Below are 21,097 nucleotides of genomic sequence, written 5' to 3' on the forward strand. Positions count from 1 at the left end.
GCGAGGTAGTACACCTGGTCGTTGCACCACCGGATGTGCTACTCCTCTACATACATCTTGTTCGAGGACACTCACACAACAACAACAATGGTCATCATTCCAGCGCACAAGAATTCATGGTCGGTCAGTAGCGACTTACGTGGCAGGTTAGGCTTCAGGTGGATGATGAGCTAGACGGCGTGATGGCGTCGTCGTAGGTTGCGATGCCTAGAACAACCCGAGAGTCGTCGACATTGGCGACGACCATGAGGTCCTCATGTTTGACGATGGACAGCGCGGTGCAGCCGCTCTGGACCACGTCCAAGCGGCGGCTGCGCCGGAGCTTGCCGTACACAGCGGCGCATGGGTCATGTAGGACTGCTTCCAGAGTTCGAACTGGCAGTCACCAAGTTTCTTCTCGTCGTCGGTGAGCGACGCCAACGCGAGCGCCTCGTGCTAGTGGTGTTTGTTCGGGGTTTCCAAGTAAGAAACATGGATTCATCTTTGGCATTGGTTTATGAAAATGATTTATAAGTTAGATTCATGGAAAAATATTATGGAGAATAAATGTTACACATGCAAAAAAAGTATTTAAGTTGAAAACATTATTCAAACAAAAGAAATTGCATGCAAGGCTCTTCTTTAAATACTACTCCCTCAATCCAAAAATATAATTTAATAATCTCAGTGATACTTATCTACTACTACACATTGTGCAAGGGTAGCAGGTGGGCTTCGGGAGAGATGTATTATATGTTTTTACTATAATAGATGTAGATATAAACACACATGTGGTGTAGTGGTAGCTACAAACACATTTATTTGAGAGGATTTTAGCTTTTCGAATCCCCTTCATTTTCCTGTCTACCGAACAAGCGCTCAACCCTTTCTAGTCTCTTTTAGTCCCTTTGATTTCTAGAACAACCGAACCAGGCTTGAGAGTGAGAAATAGCTAGAATTCCGAGTGTGGAATCAAATGTAGGAGTCTTCACAGCGGTACCAAAGAGGAAAATGATTCATTGTTCTGATGCTGCACGCTGCAAACACGATCGGTGCTTAAAGTGGTTGTTCTGTTTGGACGCTGAAAAGCAACACTCCACCGGTTTGCTAATCCCTCAAGCCATCATCACAAACAAACACAACTGCATTTATGTTCCTTGGAGGCTTGGAATCGCCAGTGGAAGAAAAGAGAGACCTTGATACGCTTTGTTTTGTCGTGATGCTGCGGTTAACTATCCAGATCCCGGTGCAGGATTTTCGCTGCATGAAAAACTGCGAGTAAAATGGCCGGCCCAGCAACTTCCCTCATGCCCTTTTCGTTTTTTACGGATTGGAGGCCCGAAATAATTTCTGGCCGGATTGTTTCTTTAAATTATGTAAGTTCTGATAAATTAGAATGAATCTTGGTCTAATGCTAGACAAACGAACGGACCCTCAGTTGATCACGCTTACTTAATCCGAATATGGTTCATGAATCATGACAGCTTACCGTTACTTTTTAACCTACTTGTGGGTTGAGATGTCTTTCGTCGTATATATGGTTTGGTTGCCCTACATGAGTGTACGTTGTGCACTGATGACAGGATCTGATTCTTGCTTTGCAGGTTTCAAAGGCAGGAGCTGGAGTTGAGGGATTTGTTCTAAGCTTGCACAACACTTCAATGAGCTATTATCTGCAAGATTCTGAGGAACACATACCGGCTGCAACTGCAAGCAACCGTCGTTTCCGATTCCATGACTCTCAGCTGCCTACATATGGTGTATCAAGGGGTAAAAAAAAAAAAAACCAAACAAACGTGACAAAACATCTGAATTCAGATCGCTCTCAGTGAATCTGAAATCTGAATGCTCTCACGAAGCCTGCCGACTTTCTGCTCTCGCTATGGGCTGCAGGTAAGATCCTGGAGACAGAGCACTGTTATATTGTGAACTGCAGTATGTGATATAAATTCATTAAATATACACTTCAGCTGCTTCACCAGTTTCGGAATGGTAAGATAGATAGATGCAAAGTGGAACTGCAGCACAGAAACAATTGGAGCATCCTTGGCTTGCAGGAGCGTGCATGTCGAGACGGAGAACAAGGATGAGCAAGGTATCAGGCGAACTGAGTAAATGACACGTGACACACCCGAGTAAGCTATGAATTGCGGGCGTCGACTATAAATCCGGCGTGAGCGTCGTCTTGCTCTTGCTCCCAGTTGCCTTGCCTTGCCTGTCCCCATCATGGCCTCAAACCTCATCTCCGCCTCCAGCCTCGAGACAGAGACAGCCATGGCGGATCCTGGCGAAGGACCTACTGCTCCACCCCCGCCACGGCTGCAGGAAATAGCTCACGATGTGCCCGACCATACTGTCACGCAATTTTCAGCCTCACAAGACACTGAAACCGCCGCCGGCGATGCTGCCACCCACGACTCCGCTCAGCCTAAAGCGGAGTCGGCCCATTGTGCGGTTGGCGAGCCGGAGCAAACCACGACAGAGGCAGACGGTCAGCCACATGTCGCAACCATGCCACAGGAAGTTGCCGCATTGCCGTCGCCAGCTGAGACACCGGTGCAAGAGAGTGCGGCGCAGCCCACACTGCCGCCGCAGAAGCAAGAAAGCCCTGTTCCAGAACTAGCCTCCTCAGTCCACGAGGAGGAGAAGGACGCGTCAAAGGCAAGGGGGGACGAAGGAGAAGAGAAGCCCACCGCGGCGCGGAGGCCGCAACTGAAAGAGACTGTAAATTTGGGCGCTGTTGAGCAAACCACGACACAGGAAGTTGCCGCATTGCCTTCGCCAGCTGAGACACCGGCGCAAGAGAGTGCGGCGAAGGCCACACCGCCGCCGGAGAAGCAAGAAGGCGGTGCTCCGGAACTAGCCTCCTCGGTCCACGAGGAGGAGAAGGACGCGTCAAAGGCAAGTGGGGACGAAGGACTAGAGAAGCCTGCGAGTCGTCGGTGGCGATGGCTCCGCGCCGTCGTGGGCTTGTTATTTCTCCGCCCCAAAAGCGGAGAGACGAAGATGCCGACACCGCCGAGCGACAAGCAGCCGGTGTCAGGGCTGGAGGACACGAAGCCTACGACAGGGGAGATGCCGCCGCCCCACAAGGACAGCGGTAGCCCTGTACTTGTTCCATCCAAGCCTGAAGTGGGGAAGACCGAAGGCGAGATGAAGACGGCGGCGGTGGACGTCAAGAAGCCGGTGTCAGGGCAGGAAGAACAGAAGCCAGCGGCGAAGAAGAAGCCGAGCCGGAAATACAGCTCTGGCGCTCCAAGGAGGGAGATGGAAGACGGCGAAAGGAGCAAGGGCGGCCGTGTTGAAATTGAAACCCAAGTGGGGAAGGCGACACCACAGCTGGAAGGGGAGCGACCTATGCGAAAGAAGCTCCAGAAGGCGATCAGGTTGGTTCAGCTCCTCATGTCCTTGTACAACAAGCACCGCTCCCAATCCCAGGAGAAGAAGCCAGACACGGCTTCCGATCCAGGTGGTGAGGAAGACAGCGAGGCCAGGCTAGAGTCGGCGCCGGAAGACAAGAAGCCGGCGTCAGCAGAGCAGGAAGAGCAGAAGCCAGCGGCGAAGAAGAAACCGAGCCGGAAGTACAGCGATGGCGCTGCACGGAAGTTGAAGGACGACGGCGAAATGGGCAAGGGCCGCCGTGATGAAATCCAAGTGGGGAAGGCTATACCACAGCTGGAAGGGGAGCGCCCTATGCGGAAGAAGCTCCAGAAGGCGATCAAGCTGGTTCAGCTCCTCATGTCCTTGTACAACAAGCACCGCTCCCAATCCCAGGATAGGAAGCCAGGAACGGCTTCTGGTCCGGGTGGGGAGGAAGACAGCGAGGCCAAGCGAGCGTCGGCGCCGGAGGAAAAGAAGCCGCAGCATCGGAATTGGCCACGAGAGGAAGTGCGCCTGGAGCACATCCTCGAGGAAACTTTCACAAGGCTTCTTTTGACAGAGTACAACAAGCAGCTGAGCGGCGTGAGTCAGAAGTGCCTCCTCACCTTCTCCATCTTCGAGCTCGCCTCCGAGGTCAAGAAGCAGATCATGATCTATTGGTGGGTCGCGGAGTTCAACCTCCGGCACCGGAGTGATCCAGCGCGGGCTCTTTCTGGCGGTGGCGAAACAAGTGATTCGCCGGCGCTGCAGGGTAAAGGCGCAGACGCTGCTGACAGCAGAGATGACGCCGAAAGCATCTTCATCATGCTTTCTGATCATGGCTTCCTAGTGCCGATGAAGAACTGGTGCAGCAAGGTGATCCATGGCTGCCAGGTGAACCCCCTGGTGCACTGGATGCTGAAGCGCATGGCGAGAGGTTGTCGCTTCGCCGAGCTGGACGACAAGGGCAGCCCGGAGGACCTGCAACCCAATTCCAACATCCTTTGCCTGACAGCAGGCAATCGCCACGTGCTGCAACAGATGCACATGGCGGATGAGTCACAGACACAGGCCAAGGCCAGGAAGAAAGATGAGTCACAGACACAAACCAAGAAGAAAGATCACTCACAGGCCTGGGGAAAAAGCAAGGTAACAAATGAACCTTCCATGCAGGGCAAGGGCAACGATGTCCAGGACCAGCAGCAACCGGAGGCACATGTCGGGAGCACATCCACGGCAGCAGCAGATAAGACACCTTCCCAGAAGGACGAAGACCCAACCCAAGTTACGGAACAGCTAACAAATAAGGTATAATTCATCAACACTTTATTATCAAATCTATTAATTAGTCTAGCTATAAAAATGATGGGAATAGTCTCACAATGTCAATTATTAGTACAATCAATTATTAGTACAATGCTAGTATGTTGTGACGACACACAATCATATTTGATGCTTACTAGCAGCGATGGGAAAGAGCCTAATTAACTAGTGTAGTGGACCTCTAAAAAAACCTAAAAAAATAAATTTAAAGCCAAAGTGAACATATATACCAGATAATAAACAAATAAGAACAAGCATTACACTTTATCTTAGCCAAAAGGCCGAGAAAGAAATAAGTTGAAAAGGAGACCGACCCTTTTTTTTATAGCTCGTTCGATCGTTTGTTCTCTATCAACTAGCGGGGTGGTATTGTATAGAAGCGCTATATTGTGTGCGGCTTCCTGTCGTGTTAGGCTTGGATGGTTTCTCACGGCCCATCTGTAAGATAACAAACCACTAGTAGACGAGAAGCAGGGGAGAGGAACAACCATACGCCCTGTTGTGTTGGGCTTGAGTTAATGACCCACTAGTAGGCAAGAAGCGGGAGAGAGGAGAACAGATGTGCGCTTAGCGTGTGACGCAAGATGACCATCAAAACTACTGCTTTAAAAAGTATTAAAAAGTAGAGATGTGTGGACAAGCATGATTTATATGTTTGAGGGTGCAACTCCCAACGGGCTATCTTTTTAGGGAGTGTTGGTCCAACAAAACTAAAACTCGTTGTTGTATGTTCAGGCACGTATGTTGCGGCCCCACGACCTAGGGTGTGTGTGCAGGTGTGTTGTGTGTGCAGGAAACCCGGCGAGCACGTTGTGTGTCGGTAGTTCGGTTCCAACAATTGGTACCGAAACTCAGGTCGACAAATCTCGGCTCAATGTGTGAGGGGGAGATTGTGGAAATAGTACCACATTGTGAGTTGCGTGTGGGCAAGCATGGCTTATATGGATGTCACTACCACTGGAGCACTCGAGGACGCTGTCTCATCAACGAGGGCACTCACCACCACACAACAACAAAATCGAGAGGTTGTAATCAATCGTACTATCGAGCGAGTTACTGTGCCCAGACCAACAACCTATCCATGGGAAGGCCATCAACACGGTGAGGTTGATGATCATAATGATCGTATGGCACTCGACTTGATTTGCAGCGCTACGTTGCTAGACATGTTCTCTATACTGGCAGTCAAGCTGATGGCAAAGGCAGTGTAGGAGGCGTTGAAGACGATGCAGGTGGGAAATGACCACATCCGCAAGACAGTCGTGCAGAGGCTGCGACGCGAGTACGAGATAGGTGGGTGATGACCGCATTCGCAACACCGATGCACAGAGGCTATTGCGTGAGTACAATAACCTCGTGTTCAAGGATGGCAAATCCATGGAGAACTTCGCCCTTGTGCTCGTTGGCATCATCGCACTACTCAGCACACTAGGCGACCTGAGACAGAGGACAAGGTCGTGGCTAGGTATCTTCGAATCACCCGACCACGATATAAATAGCTCGTGATCTCCATCAAAACCCAGCTAGACATGTCAACACACACTGACGAGGATGTAACTAGACAAATCAAGGCCGTCAAGGAGGAGGACGATGTGATGCTGCCCAGTGCTAGCGGCAAACTGTACCACATTAAGGAACAATGGGAGGCCCAACTCAAGTAGAAGAAGGATATGTTGGCTGGCTCGTTAAAGTAGGCGAACCAATGATGCCATCCACGCCACAGCTCGTCGAACGGATGTGGCGGCACCGAGAAAGCAGGTGGAGGCTAGGGATGTGGGTCGAGATCAATGCCAGAGATGTAGAAAAACCATCCTTTGGCTAGGGAGTGCATAGTTCAAGCCCAAGAAAGGAGAGGCCCATGCCGTGTAGGCAGAAGAGGAGGCGGGGACTTTGCTATTCGCACGGGCCTCCTTCGTATAGCTCCCGACTGACAAAATGGCAACGACACATCGACAGTTGAATCTTCGGTGTTGAATGTGTCACAGGTGGAAATCCACCCATCGTTGGCCTGGATCGAGGCACTAGAGTTACCACCAGCTTAGATGTTGACACAGGCGGCCCTAGCCCCTGTGGAGAAGACATTGTCGGACTTACCACCCCTGGCCTCGGTTTCAGCGCTAGAGGCACCACACATGGCTAGGGAGGCCCCGCTGACCTCGGTTCCAGTGCTAGAGGCACCCCCATGCTGCTAGGGAGGCCCCATCGACCTCTGTTCTAGCGCTGCAGGTGTTGCGCGCTGCGACGGATAAGACTGGGCAACCAGTTAACCAAACTTTTGCGGATCGGTTTTTTGGTTTTTTAAGTTTGGTTTCTAAAAATTAGAACCGAAATTCTAATTTGAAAAGTGAAAATTGAATCTTTCATTAACCATATAGTTTAGTTCAGTTTTTTTGTTTAACCAAAAAACCGAGGGGCAAGGGCGATGGCTTAGGCTTGGCTCAACAGGCGTGATGGCTTGTTGTTGCTCATGATGAAGGTGATGACTTATGCATGGCAACGAAGGCTACACACCAAGCATGACATCTAGCGGCTATATCGTGACGAGGGTGGGCTGCTGGTGGTGGCTGGTGGGCGGCGGTCGCCAGGTGATGAGGGTGGCTAGTGTTCGCAATGTGAGGGCTATTGCGTCTGTGATTGAATTACGTGAGGGATTTGCCGCTGTGGTGTGACAGCATGAGGGTATGTGCTTCCCGCGGCATGCAGGGTTGAGTCACCCTGGTGGCATGAGGCTGAGAGGTGAGGGGCTAGCGTAGTCGCATGAAGGGCTAGGCTCGTGGGATTGAGATTTGAGAAGGTTGCAAGCTTGTATGGCTAGCCCATGGGTAAAATGGTGGTGCACAGTTGGGCCAAAAAGGGAAACATGAGCTGGTGGGCTAATAGTTCAGATTTTTAGTTTAAACCGAACCAAAAACCAAAAATTGAACTAAAATTTGATTTCTGAAGAATGGTAAGATAATACAATTTGGTTAGTTCTGGTTCTTTCGGTTTCAGTTCCAGTTTTTTCGGTTTTGGTGTTCGATTTTTATGCCGAAGCCTCGCGATTAAACATGCACTAGTGTATGCATATGCCCAGCTTGACAACATAGAGAGCCACGACACTGGCGCCTGGTACCACTACATAGGAGTGACCAATCACATGACTAGGTTGTGTGCCGCCTTCTCCAACATTGACAACAACGTCATGGGGAATGTACAATTCTGGGCGGATCACTCGTCAACATCGAAAGACACAACATTGGGGCTATTCGTGTGCATCTTTGGTCAGCATCGTGAACTCAATAGAGTCTATTTGATCCCATGGCTAGACATGAACCTCATCAGTGTGGGTAGCTAGACGAGGATGACAATGACATCTGAATCAAGAAGGGCATCATGACCATGCGTGACCAGCAGAGGTGCTACCGGCATGTGCCCGACACTCTACCAATAGGTTGTACAACGTCCACCTCAATATCACACGTGTTATGTGCCTCACCATGCGGCGGGTCGACAAGGTGTGGTGCTGGCATGGGAGATACGACCACATCAGCTTCCCCGCGCTACGGAGCTGGCTAGCGAGACATCAACCATGTTGATCAGGTTTGAGAAGGGTGCCTTGCCAGTAAGCAGTGACGTCATTTGTTCCCGACACAAGCACGGGAGGGCTGCGACAACACTTGAATTGGTATCGGAGCTTACGTTGGTCCAGTGCATTCTTAGATACAGCTGAATGTGTGAAGGGAGCTCACAGTGTGTGAGGGGTAGATTGTTAGAAATAGATCTACCTTCTGAGTTGTGGGTGGGCATACATGGTTTATATAGTTGAGGGTGCAACCCCTAATGGGCTAGCTTTTTTACCGGAGTTTTGGTTCAGTAGAGCTAAAACCCGCTGTTGTGCGTTCGGGCGCGTGTGATGTGACCTGACAGACTGTGGTGTGGCAGGCGACCCGACGGGCACGTTGTGTGTCGGCGGCCGGGTTCTAACAGACAATATTGGGGACATGTTTGAAAGTAAGGTATTTAGACAATACCATGATTTATAGGAATAATATAGTATTTTATATCACGAAGTGTTGAGCTACATTTCTAAAAACTCCATTTTCAAAACTATGGTATTCTATTATAGATATTATGTCATTTTTAGATTATTTGAAACTCTACTCCAATCTAAAGTTTTCAAGTCATATGGCTAACTTTTGCCTAAATAGCGTGGTTTGTAATGTTGCATAAAAAAATAGCTAGTATTTTGGAGCTGATAAAATTATGATATTGAATTGACAATTGCAAAATATAGTATAATAAAACCACGATTTTAAGAAATTTTTTTTGTCTATATCTCTACTTCTACATATACACTTTGTTACAGGGGCCTCAAGATGTGAAGCCCAGCTCTGAGCCCGAACATGGTGACGAGATTCCGCCTCCATCATTTGAAGGGAAGCGAGTGATCCTAAACCTCAATGCACATGTGTACCCCATCTGCAAGTCTGCATTCTCCAACCTTGCCGAATGCTTGGTTGTGCTGCAGCTCGGCCGGTGGAACAATCTTGACGACAAGACATACATGGAGGTGGATGGACTGGAGTCACGGGATGCCATCGGCTCGCTCAAGAACCTTCGGTACCTGAGCCTCCGTGGTCTATCACGGCTAACAGAGCTCCCAAAAGGGATCGAGAGCCTTAAGAAACTTGAAATCCTGGACATGCGAGGCTGCCAAAACCTAGCCAGAGTGTCGGCAGGTGTCATCAAACAGTTGAAGCAGCTTACCCATCTGGACCTCACCGAGTGCTACATGTTAGAGCACATTGGCCGAGGAATCACGTCCCTCACAGAGCTGCAGGTGTTCAAGGGCTTCGTGTTCGCAACCGGGACTCGGGGGAAGGAGGCGTGCCGAATACAAGACCTCAGAAGGCTGAAGAAGCTCCAGAAGCTCACCATTTGCATCACCACGGATGCTAATGTAGGCAAGCGTGAGATGGCGGATCTTAAGTACCTCGCTAGCCTTCGGAAACTCACGATTACATGGAGTGAGATACCAAGCATACTGGAGGGTGGCACGAAGAAAGCGAGAGAGAAGCGACGTGGACTTGTTAAGACGTGGACCAGCTTTCAGTTGCCACCAGACCTCATGAAATTGGACATCCGGTGCTACCCCAAGGAAGAGCTAGAACTCGAATGCAACGAGAAGCTCGAGAGGCTCTACTTGAGAGGTGGAGACATGAGAAGGTGTTCCACGAAGGAACCATCCTCCATCAAGACACTGCGTTTGAGGTATCTCAGGCACTTTGAGATGGGGTGGAGTGATATCCGTTCAAAATTCGAGAAACTTGAATATGTGGAAATCGTAGTTAATGATAAGAATCCGATGGAGATACCAGATTTTACATTGGATTGGGATGGGGTATGGACCAAGGATGAGAAGGAAGAGCATAATAACCACCAGAGGTTGCAGGCGGCGCCTAATAAAAAAGACGTTGGGATGGATAAGGATGTTCAGGACGATGGCAGCGGGAATCACAAAGGTGCGCTATATCTAACGTGTTGCATCCTTCACATTCATATCAGTTTAATCTTTATTCCTAAACATATCATAGCTCACTCTCAAGGGTCGTCGTTACGTTCTTACTTCATTTTCATTCTCTGATCATCAGAACCAACTAAAGCTGCTAGCACCATCACAAAGGTTAATAAGGACAAAGCTGCTACCAAAGAACGGGCAGGTCCTCTCTTCCCCTAAAGATAAGCCTAGATTCGATTTATAAATTATACTTTAAATTGGCAATAATATTTCTTATTCAATTTAGCAGGCAAACAAGAACGAGTAGCAAGTCGGAAGGGACCGTGATAGTTAGAAGATAGATCCAATTTCTACAGACGGCACATTTGAATCTCTTCATTTTAGACAAATTGTAATTCATATTATAAATTAACCTATTTAGCTTTAAATTTTACATTCCACCACTTTTCAAAGTTCAGATATAAGTCTATCTTAAATTCATGGAGTGGAGTATGTGAAATAATTTTGTGTATTAATAGCATTTGTTTCTACTCTGTAACTTACAGAACATTCTTCGACTCATTCCTCTACAGTAAAAATGTAGCACATAAATATCTCTGACATCTTGCTAATAGTAGTATACATATATATTTTGCACAAAACCAAATTAGCTTAATTGATATATGCCTAAATTACTATTATTAAAATAAAATTCAATTCCAATAATCTAGTTCAAAAGACGTTCCTTAGGGGATGCAGAACTTACACCGAAAAATAAACGGTGAAGAAGGCTCCAAAGTCGTTCCTAAGGGGATGCAGAGCTTGTGTATTTCAGTGTGGGCGTGTGGGTGTGTGTCTTCGGCATCCTCATCATTTTGCACCATATCATCACATCATTTCGCATAACATCACATCATACATCATATTGCATCAATGACACGAATTGAATACGAAGTTGCTCTTCGGCGAATGCTTCGTAAAAATGAAAATGTGCTAAGGCACGAAGTAAGCTTCAGGAAATACAACTTCATCAGCCTTGTCACAAAAGAAGGGATCCCTCTTTGCGAAGCATGGATATTTTTGCGAAGCATGGATCTTTTTCTTTACGAAGCATGAAAAGAAGGGAAGATGTTTTTTTGCCGAAGGCTCAAAAACGGTATGTATGTAAAGTTTCATGCATTGCAAAGAAATGAATTACAATAACTTACATTTTCGATTCAAAGCTATACACATCAAATATTACAGTCTTGTTACAATAAAGGTACAATGTCCATTCTAGTGTCTCATATGTTGACCATCTCAAAATGTTTTTACAATAAGTGATATTCCTCTTTAAGGACTTTCTCTGCAACTTCGTGCATCAATTTGTTAACAACTTCATCAACAATGGATTCAGCCATATTTATAATGTCCAGCGCTTCCTTCATTTCTGGATCCGCTAGGGGATCGAACGGTTCCGGCGGCGGAGATAATTCAGCTGAAGTAGGAAAAGTTAATCAGTCCAAAGCAACAAAAACAAATGACGAAGCTAAAAGCCAAAAAGTAATACCTATACGTTTTTCGCGCTCTGCAGCCTCTTTAGCTCGCCTTGCTTCTGCTCGGGCATCATGGGTATCTTTTTCACTTTTCTTTATAATTTCATGGGCCATCTCTCGGCCACCATTCACCCGGACATCATTGTAAAATTTTCCATCCATCAAGGTCGCTTCAGCTAAAGGATCCTTCGTATCATCTATGGAGAAGGCAGCTTCGGCCTGGGCCACGACTTTAATATGATCACATCCCACCTTCTCCAACATGGCTGAAATGCCCCGCGCACCAGAAAACGCGCAAACATCCCCGCGATAACTTAAAATTTCTTCGAAGTTCTCGGCCTCTCCACTTATCCATTCAATAATGCCTTCGGGGTCGCCTCGTATGAAGCTTTCTTCGACAGAATAGGCACCCACTTTGGCGAAACTAGCTTTTATTTTCTTCACACAATCCAAGGACTTTTCAAAGCATCTTTCCTTGGATGTGCGAAGTTCTTCAACATTTTTCTCTAAATGATTTTTCCAATATTTGCTGATTTCTTGGTTAGCTTCTGCGAGTGCGCATTTTTCCTTAGCTTCGGCTAGTTGCCTCCGAAGGTCTTCAATTTCAATCTTTTGCGCTTTGGCCTGAGCTTTGAAACTAGCTTCGTCTTCTTTCACTTTGTTAACCAGAGAAATTAAGATTTTGTCTTTTTCAAGACCTTCGTTTCTGAATTCAATCACCTCTGAACGAAGGTTGTTCAGAGCCATCGTATAACCTTCGTCTTCAATATTTTTCTACGCCCTAAGGGCATTACTAAGAATCAAGCCCTACAAAAAGTAGGAACGAATTGAGCATGACAAATGAAATACCTCATTTTCAAGTTCAAAGCTAACTTTTATACCTTTATGCTATTGTATGCTAGGCTATCAGCAAGTTCATCCTTCGATAAAATCGAAAGGCCATCTTCCAGCTTCGGGAATCCCATGCTTTTGCCTATCTCCCGGCAGATAGATATTTCTTTGTTGTCCGGGAGACAGTATAAGAAATCATCTTCATTGCTTCCATTGAACACTAATGCCCTTTTTGGATATTTCAATTTTTGGGTGTAGTGTCGTGCTTCTAGCATCTCTTCTTGGGATAGTTTTTTTCCCGAAGCATGACGAATAATGTAGTCAATGCTTCTGTTCGAAGCTTCGGGAGCAGGAGTTTCGATCTTTTCAGATGCAATTTGCTCTGTTGCCTTTTCTTCGGGTGTGGCAGGCTCTGTCTCGGTGGGCACTGAAGGCCCAGCTTCGGTTTCAGCTTGAACTTGTGCAGCTTTGGCTTCTGCTTGCCTAGTTTAGGTTTCGGTCTACGATTCGGCTTCAATTGGAGCGACTTTCTTTACAAGAGAAGGGCTCAGCGCTTTTGTAGTCTCCAATACAGCATCTAGCACGTTAGTCATTCTCCTCCTCTTGGGAGTTGCGGCAGAAGTTTTTTGCACCTTCGGCAAACCTGCCGCTCCCAGTGGACTTATGATTTCTGGCATTTTTGTCACTCTTTCCACCTGTGGCTCTTTGGCCTTATTATCTTCAGCCTTGGCTGGCCTAATTGTAGTTATCTTTGGTACTACGCTCGGCTCTACAGTGCTCTGCATAATTGGAATAGTTTCTTTTGCTTTGGCAGCGGAAGAAATACCTTCGCCAAATTCAGGTATCATGGCTGGTTCAATATAGCACGACCGGTGAGTCAAAACCTTCATCTTCTTGCCCTTCGGCTCGGCTGTGATGGCCGAAGCAGCAACCTTTCCCGAAGCAACAATCTTTCTCTTTATTCCTTGCCTTCACAGCGGGTAGCAATAGTCAGGGTATACGAAGCCAATAGCATCAAATACCCTGTTCAATCTTTTCTTATTCCGACCCCCGAAAGCTGCAGACAAGGCATTGTCCTCGGCCTTGGAGTATGCCCCAAGTAGCTCATCGCTAGTAGCTTCAATGCACTTCAACCAGTCATCATTTGGCTCATCAAACTTATCCCCAAACTTGAAAGTATACTTCAATCAGACTAAATTACCTTCACAGGAATCAGTGATGGTCTCCTTCGGCATTTCCCAGCTTTCCATAAGCGGCCATACCCTAAAGGCTATAGGTTCTTGAATCGAATCTCTTGTACCAATGAAGGAGCAAACAGTGCTGAAAGCCCTCTGACATGCTTCGACAGCATCATCAATTTCCACCTTTGGCCTTCGGAGGCCGAAGCGGGACGAGATAGGGCGCATGATGATTTCTTTAATGTCTTCCCTTGCATTTAAATCATTCTTCACATAAAACCATTCTTCCATCTAGGCTCCGGGCCATCTCTTCCGAAATATTGGCACCGGGTGGCTTGCGTTGGGGCGAGCGATAAAACCATAACAACCAAAGTTGTTGTGGTATTGTTCTTTACCAATGGCCTTCGTCTCATATAAAAGTTCGTGCATACTGCAGAAGCACTTCGCGCTTGGCTCTAGCCCTTGACTCCTTATAGCCCAGACAAAAATCCCCATCCTCATTATAGCTTCGGGGGTGATCTGATGAAGGAAGATTTGGTAGATTTTCAGCACTTCAACTACAAATTTGCTCAAAGGGAACCGAAGTCCAGCCTTGAAGAAGCTTCGATAAATAACAACTTCGTTTTCCTCAGGGGCAGGGACGTTGTTGTCTCCGCCACCCCTCACAATAGACATGTCCCGAAAGTACCTTCCTCTCATGTTCTCAAGATGACTCTGTTTAATGGTCGATTCTCCAAAGACAGCATGGCTTGGCCGCCAGGGCCGATCTTCAGAATCTTCATCTCCACTTTCCACATCATAGCTATCACTGTCACCAGTATCTTCAGATAAACCTTCCAGTATCTCCTTAGTAATCTTCTCTATGTTTGTCTTTGCCATCGACTCAATAAATCCAGCAATATAAGGATCCGCAGCCTTCTTTTCCTCAAACAGCTTCGTCTCCTCAGTCAGCTTCTCCTTCTCAGTCATTTTTCCCCAGACATGGTAAAAACGTGTCTTTTAACCGAAGCTCAAAAAGCTTGAAAATCTAGTGAGTGCTAGTGAGCAAGAGCTAAAAGTTTGAGAAAATAATGCAAATAGCACAAGCAGCGTATCAAATGTAGCCGGTGTGAGTTCATATTTATACGCCTAGTACGTTGCAACTTGGAGGGCCCCGTCTGTCATTGGTTGTTGCTATTCTAGCAAAGGGAAGGTGTTTTTTCGGACCTTCGACTTAAGGCCTTCGTTCATGTCGCAGTCTGAATTCGTTCTTATAACAAATTAATACTGCGAGGGGCTACTGTTGGAGGCCTTCGTCTTCCGAAGGTCCTCAAAAACATGATTTAACAATGTTTCCCAAGTGTAATATACATACAGGTACCTTCGGACTCGGAATAAAACTATACATGACATGGAAAGCATGATCGAGACGAAGATTGATGCAGTTCCGAAGCTACGCGCAAGGGTGCTTCGGCTCAATGACAAAAAGAGGAACCGACTAAAAGGGGAAAAGGCCATCTAGACCTCGGTAGATTGTCCTTAAGACAATAGTAAACATAAAGGGCATGAATGTAATTTTACACAGGCTGTGCCCTGTGCCTATAAATAGATGAACAGTATACCCGTACTGTTCAGGGGCGGACTTGTACTCGCTCGTGTGTCACGCTTGTATTTTCACCTTTTGTCAAGCCGAAGGTACAAATGTAATTCGATATTGTTTTTATTCATTCATGATTATATAATAAAGACATGTGAATGATGTTATGTGGTTATTCATGTCATTCTCTCATGTTTCATATGCTTCTCCTTTTATCAATGTAAACTGTGATGATGAAGGTATGTCCTTCATGACCTTCGTCCGAAGATCATTATATCCAAAGGGAAATAATGCTTCGAAGGACGAAGGGCATTAACCATTAACTTCTTTCTGTGTTGCCTTGTTCTTAATCCATAGCATTTGAGAACAAGTCCCCAACACAAGGGTTGAAGGTGATAACGGAAAAGAGTGTAAGAGGAGAGGTAAAGGTATCGAAGAACCAAGGGTATGTGTATGTTGGGGGCCCTCTTCTTCACCGAAGGTCCTCCAAGCAAAAACACCTTCGGCAGTGTGATATGCGAATTGACACAACACGAAGGTACAAGCCGAAGCTACAATTCAGGGAGCTTCAGCATGACAACGCCTTGAGACGAAGGGCAGCACCGACTTAAAGAGTAAAAGACTGTTTAGTCCTTGGTGATTTGTGTTTTGGTTATGATTAGTTATCAAGGATACAAATGTAATTTTGTCCGGGCTGTGTCTCGTGCCTATAAATAGATGAACAGTACCCCAATACTGTTCACGCTGGCTCGTATTCACTCGCACGTCACTCTTGGACTCATACCTTTTGTCAAGCCGAAGGTACAAATGTAATTCATTATTATTAATGATTGTACATGTTGAGATAATGAGAATATAAATAATCTGACAATTCAATATAATTGCTCATATTATTTTCCATGTTTCATATGCTTCTTTACTTTCACCAATATATGCTGAGATGATGAAGGTATGTCCTTCATAACCTTCGTCTGAAGATCATTATGTCCTTAGGGAGATAATGTTTTGAAAGATGAAGGTATTTAATCATTAACATTTTGTGTTGCCTTGTTCTTAACTCATAGCATTTGAGAACAAGTTCCCAACATTGGCGCCCACCTCCAGTGAACTCACTTCCTGAGCTGATGGCTTCGTTCAACAACGAAGTTGTAGCACCTTCGGTTACAAAGCTGGTGCTCCCAATCATGGGCGGTTCAAGTTCAGAGCTAACCAACAAGAAGCAGAAGAAGGAAGCGCAGAGAAGAGTGCAACATGTTGGGGTGCAAGGACCCTTCGTCAGGTCCAAATTGTCCCACATCCCAATCACCTTGTCCTAGGAGGATCTTCAGCTAAAAGATTATCCTCACAATGATGCTATGGTCATATCTTGTGTCATCAAGGTATTTATGGTCCACAATATTCTAGTTGACACAGGCAGTGTAGCGGACATTATATTTGCAAAGGCTTTCAGGCAGATGCAAGAGCCAGGGGACAAGATTCATGATGCTACACACCCTCTTTGTGGCTTCGGAGGACGGCAGATTGTGGCACTTGGCAAAATCACAATGTTAGTTACCTTCGGTTATGTCCACAACACAAGAACTGAGCAAGTTGTTTTTGACATTGTCGACATGGAACACCCATACAATGCAATCATTGGTCGAGGAACACTTAATGCCTTCGAAGCAATACTTCATCCAGCATACTTATGCATGAAGATACCTTCGGAACAAGGGCCCATTGCCATCCATGGAAGTCAAGAAGCTGCCAGAAGGGCCGAAGGGAGTTGGACAGATTCAAAGGCAATCCATAACATAGATGGAGCCGAAGCTTGTCAACAATATAAGCACAAAAGAGAGAAGGCTGCTTCGGCAGATCAGCCGAAGCCTATGCTCCTATGTGAAGATATAGCAGATCAAAGGGTACTGCTGGGATCTCAATTATCTGATGAGCAAGAAAAAACCATGATAAGGTTTTTATTCAACAACAAAGATGTCTTCGCTTGGACAGCCAACAATCTTTGTGGTGTCAACAGAGATGTCATCGAGCACTCACTTAATGTGGATCCTTCTTTCAAGCCTAGGAAGCAAAGACTTCGGAAGATGTCTAATGATAAAGCTGAAGGTGCCCGGAACGAAGTAGAGACTTCTCAGTGCTGGTGTTATCAGAGAAGTAACATATCCAGAATGGCTAGCTAACACTATTATGGTGAAGAAGGCTATTGGCAAATGGAGAATGTGTATTGATTTCACAGATCTCAACAAAGCATGCCCAAAGGACGAGTTCCCATTACCAAGAATAGATTCCCTTGTAGATGCATCAGCTTCTTCAGAGCTCATGAGTCTACTGGACTGCTACTCAGACTATCATCAAATTTGGATGAAGAAGGAAGATGAGCCAAAGACTAGCTTCATAACTCCTAGTGGCACTTATTGCTACCTTCGGATGCCTGAGGGGCTCAAGAATGCTGGAGGAAGCTTCAGCAGAATGACAACCAAGGTCCTTCACTCTCAAATAGGCAGAAATGTGCTGACTTATGTTGATGACATCATAGTAAAGAGCACGAAGCAAGAGAATCATATTGCTGACCTGCAGGAGACATTTGCCAATTTCAGGCAAGCTGGTCTGAAATTAAATCTAGAAAAGTGTGTTTTTGGAGTAAAGAAGGGCAAGTTCCTTGGTTGTCTAGTATCAACGAAGGGAATCGAAGCTAACCCAAATAAGATTGAAGCTATCCTTCAGGTGGAGCCGCCAAATACAAAGAAGGGGGCTCAACGGTTGGCAGGAAGGTTGGCATCGTTAAATAGATTTATATCTAGATCAACAGAAAGGAATCTACCATTCTTTGAAATATTGAAGTCAGCTGAAGTTTTCCAGTGGGGTCCGGCTCAGCAAAGGGCTTTCGAAGAGTTAAAGCAATACTTGATCAACTTAACAACTCTAACTCCACCTTCGCCAAGGGCTCCATTGCTCCTGTATGTAGCAGCCTCTCACTCTGCAGTCAGTGCAGCGCTTGTACAGGAGAAGCAAGATGGCCAGGTCAAAAAACAAGCACCAGTATATTTTGTCTCCGAAGTTCTAAGCTTATCAAAGAAAAATTATACAGAATTGGAGAAGGTGCTATATGCTGTGTTGATGGCCTCCAGGAAGCTTTGGCATTACTTTCAAGCATATCATATAATTGTTCCTTCGTCACATCCTTTGAAAGACATAATGAGGAATAGAGAAGCTACTGGGAGGATCGGAAAATGGTTGCCGAGCTCAATGAATTTTCTATTGACTATGTACACATGTCCTCAATTCAGTCCGAGGCGTTAGCGGATTTCATCGCTGATTAGATGCCAGGGGCTCAGGAAGAAGTAACAAAAGATGTCGAAGCCTGGACAGTCTTCTGTGATGGTTCTTGGGGAACCTTCGGCACAGGAGCCGCTACTGTCCTAGTAGTGCCCTCTAAATTCAAAACATGCTATATGCAGCAAGACTAGATTTTAGTTGTACAAATAACATTGCTAAGTACGAAGCTCTTATGTTGGGGCTTCGGAAACTAAAGGCAATGGGAATCAAAAGGGCGATCCTTAAAACTGACTCTCAAGTCATCTCTGGCCATGTAGACAAAAGCAGCAAGGCAAGGGATCCGAAGCTTGAAAAATATTTGGACACAGTCCGAAGGTTGGAGGCCTCTTTCGAGGGGTTTTCTATAAAAAATATTCCAAGAGGGGAAAATGAGCATGCAGATCTACTAGCTAAGTCAACAGCACAGGGGCTCCCTCTACCTTCGGAAGTATTCTTTGAGACAATAAAAGCACCTTCGGTTGAACTTATGGAAAGAGCAGTGCTCACAATATCACCTATACATAGTGAAGATTGGAGGACTGAATCATATATTTCCTCCAAGGCAATTGTCTTTCGGATGACGAAGTTTATAATAAAAGAATGGAAGCAAGGACAAGACCATATGTCATGATAGAAGGGGAGTTATACAAACATGGAGTATGCTCCACTTCTCAAGTGTTTATCCAGAACCGAAGGTATAGAACTAATGAAGGAAATACACACAGGTTTGTGTGGATCTCACATTGGGTCTAGGCCTTTGCTGGGAAAAGTTTTTAGGCAAGGAGTTTTATTGGCCGAAGGCAGCTTCGGATGCAGCAGATCTGGTTCAAAAGTGCGAAAATTGTCAAAAATGTGCAAGAGACCAGCAGCAACCTTCGTCGCTAACTCAGCTAATACAGCCAACCTGACCATTGCAAAGATGGGGCTTAGATTTGTTGGGTCCACTCCCACCAGCACAAGGCAACTTGAAGTATGTTGTAGTGGCAGTAGAATATTTTTCAAAATGGACAGAGGCGAAGCCCTTAGCTATAATAACTTCGGTCACGGTCCAAAAATTCTTCTGGCAAAATATTGTTTGTCGCTTCGGTGTGCCGAAGGCAATAACCGTGGACAATGGTACACAATTTGATGCCGAATCATTCAAAGATTTTTGTGACCAAATTGGTATGAAGATCCATTTTGCATCAGTTAGGCATCCAGAGTCAAATGGGTTGGTAGAAAGAGCAAATGGTATTATAATGACAGAAATAATGAAGCTAATCTTCAACTAGCCCAGAGGAAAGTGGCCAGACGAGCTGATTAAAGTGGTGTGGAGCCACAATACAATCGCATCAAGGTCAACAGGATTTACACCCTTCAAGCTCCTATTTGGTGACGAAGCAATAACTCCAGAAGAAGCAAAAACAGGGTCAATAAGAACAATAGCTTCGGCAGAAGACGAAGCTGATTATCAAGTAACAAAAGATACTATAGAAGGGACCAGACTTCAGGCTATAGAGCACATCAATAAATATCAGGCCGAAACAATAAAATGGTGTGACAGAAAAGTTCGAATGAAAAATATCATGCCAGGGCATCTGGTCCTTCAGAGAGTGGCCAACCCAGACATAGTGGGCAAGTTGCAACTGAAGTGGGAAGGTCCTTTTCTGGTAGTATCTTTGTCAAGGCCCGATTCTTACAGATTGAAGGATATGGACGACAACGACATACCCAGATCTTGGAATGCGGATGAGCTTCGGTGATACTATGTGTAATATGATGTAATCTTTTTTTCATTTTTTCTATGACACCCTTTTCCTTTCAAGAGGGGAGAAAGTTTTTAATGGGGCCATAGTATGTAATTTTCATTCTTATTTAGCCCTACGAGGGCAGAATCCCCCAAAAGATGTAATATGTAAAATCTGAGCATGCACCATCGAGTGCAAAAAGAAAAACAGGGAGAAGCTCAAAAGACGTCCCCAAGGGGATGCAGAGCATGACAAAGCTACAAAAAGTCGTTCCTAAGGGAGCACAGCGTAAATTTTCTGCTCAAAAGTCGTTCCTAAGGGAATGCAGAGCCAAAAGCATGATGAAGCTGCAAAAAAGTCATTCCTAAGGGAGCGCAGAGTAAGTTTTCTGCTCAAGAGTCATTCCAAAGGGAATGCAAAGCCAAATACCACCGAAATAGAAGATGAAGAAGTTCAAAAGTCATTCCTAAGGGGATGCAGAACTTAAATGTCACCGAAATAGAAGGTGAAGAAGCTCAAAAGTCGTTCCTAAGGGGATGCAGAGCTTAAGACTCAAAAGTCGTTCCTAAGGGGATGCAGAGTCTGGGTGTGGTTTCGTGTGTGTGTTTGGGACATTCATTTGCACATTACATTACATCATTCATTGCATTCATATACACTCATGTAGACATTCGTAGGATCATCATCATCATAACATAAAGCACAAACAAATACTTCAGCTTTGATAACAATGCTTCGATGAGCATGAAGAGGCGAAGATATGCTTTGTTCTGTACGAAAAGAAGGGAAGGTGTTTTTCG

The 21,097-nt window shown here is 45.8% G+C and overlaps 1 protein-coding gene, 1 long non-coding RNA gene and 1 pseudogene across 2 annotated transcripts; 1 reads left to right on the forward strand and 2 right to left on the reverse strand.

Moving 5' to 3' along the window:
* Positions 1-1,444: 1,444 nt before the first annotated feature.
* LOC118476938 (uncharacterized) lies at positions 1,445-4,566 on the reverse strand. Its single transcript, XR_004857797.1, has 3 exons — positions 4,469-4,566; positions 3,966-4,371; positions 1,445-1,880 (listed from the first exon to the last, which is right to left on the reverse strand). It is a non-coding gene; the product is annotated as an uncharacterized lncRNA (long non-coding RNA).
* On the forward strand, positions 2,143-10,752 carry LOC103653616 (uncharacterized). The gene is made up of 4 exons (XM_008680466.4): positions 2,143-4,647; positions 9,008-10,163; positions 10,293-10,361; positions 10,449-10,752. Exons 1-4 carry the CDS (start codon positions 2,206-2,208, stop codon positions 10,484-10,486), a joined length of 3,705 nt encoding a protein of 1,234 aa, XP_008678688.1. The 5' UTR covers positions 2,143-2,205; the 3' UTR covers positions 10,487-10,752.
* LOC111591488 (uncharacterized) lies at positions 4,790-4,956 on the reverse strand (annotated as a pseudogene).
* Positions 10,753-21,097: the final 10,345 nt, after the last annotated feature.

This window comes from Zea mays, chromosome 4, assembly GCF_902167145.1.
Source record: "Zea mays cultivar B73 chromosome 4, Zm-B73-REFERENCE-NAM-5.0, whole genome shotgun sequence".
Classification (NCBI taxonomy): Eukaryota; Viridiplantae; Streptophyta; class Magnoliopsida; order Poales; family Poaceae; genus Zea; species Zea mays.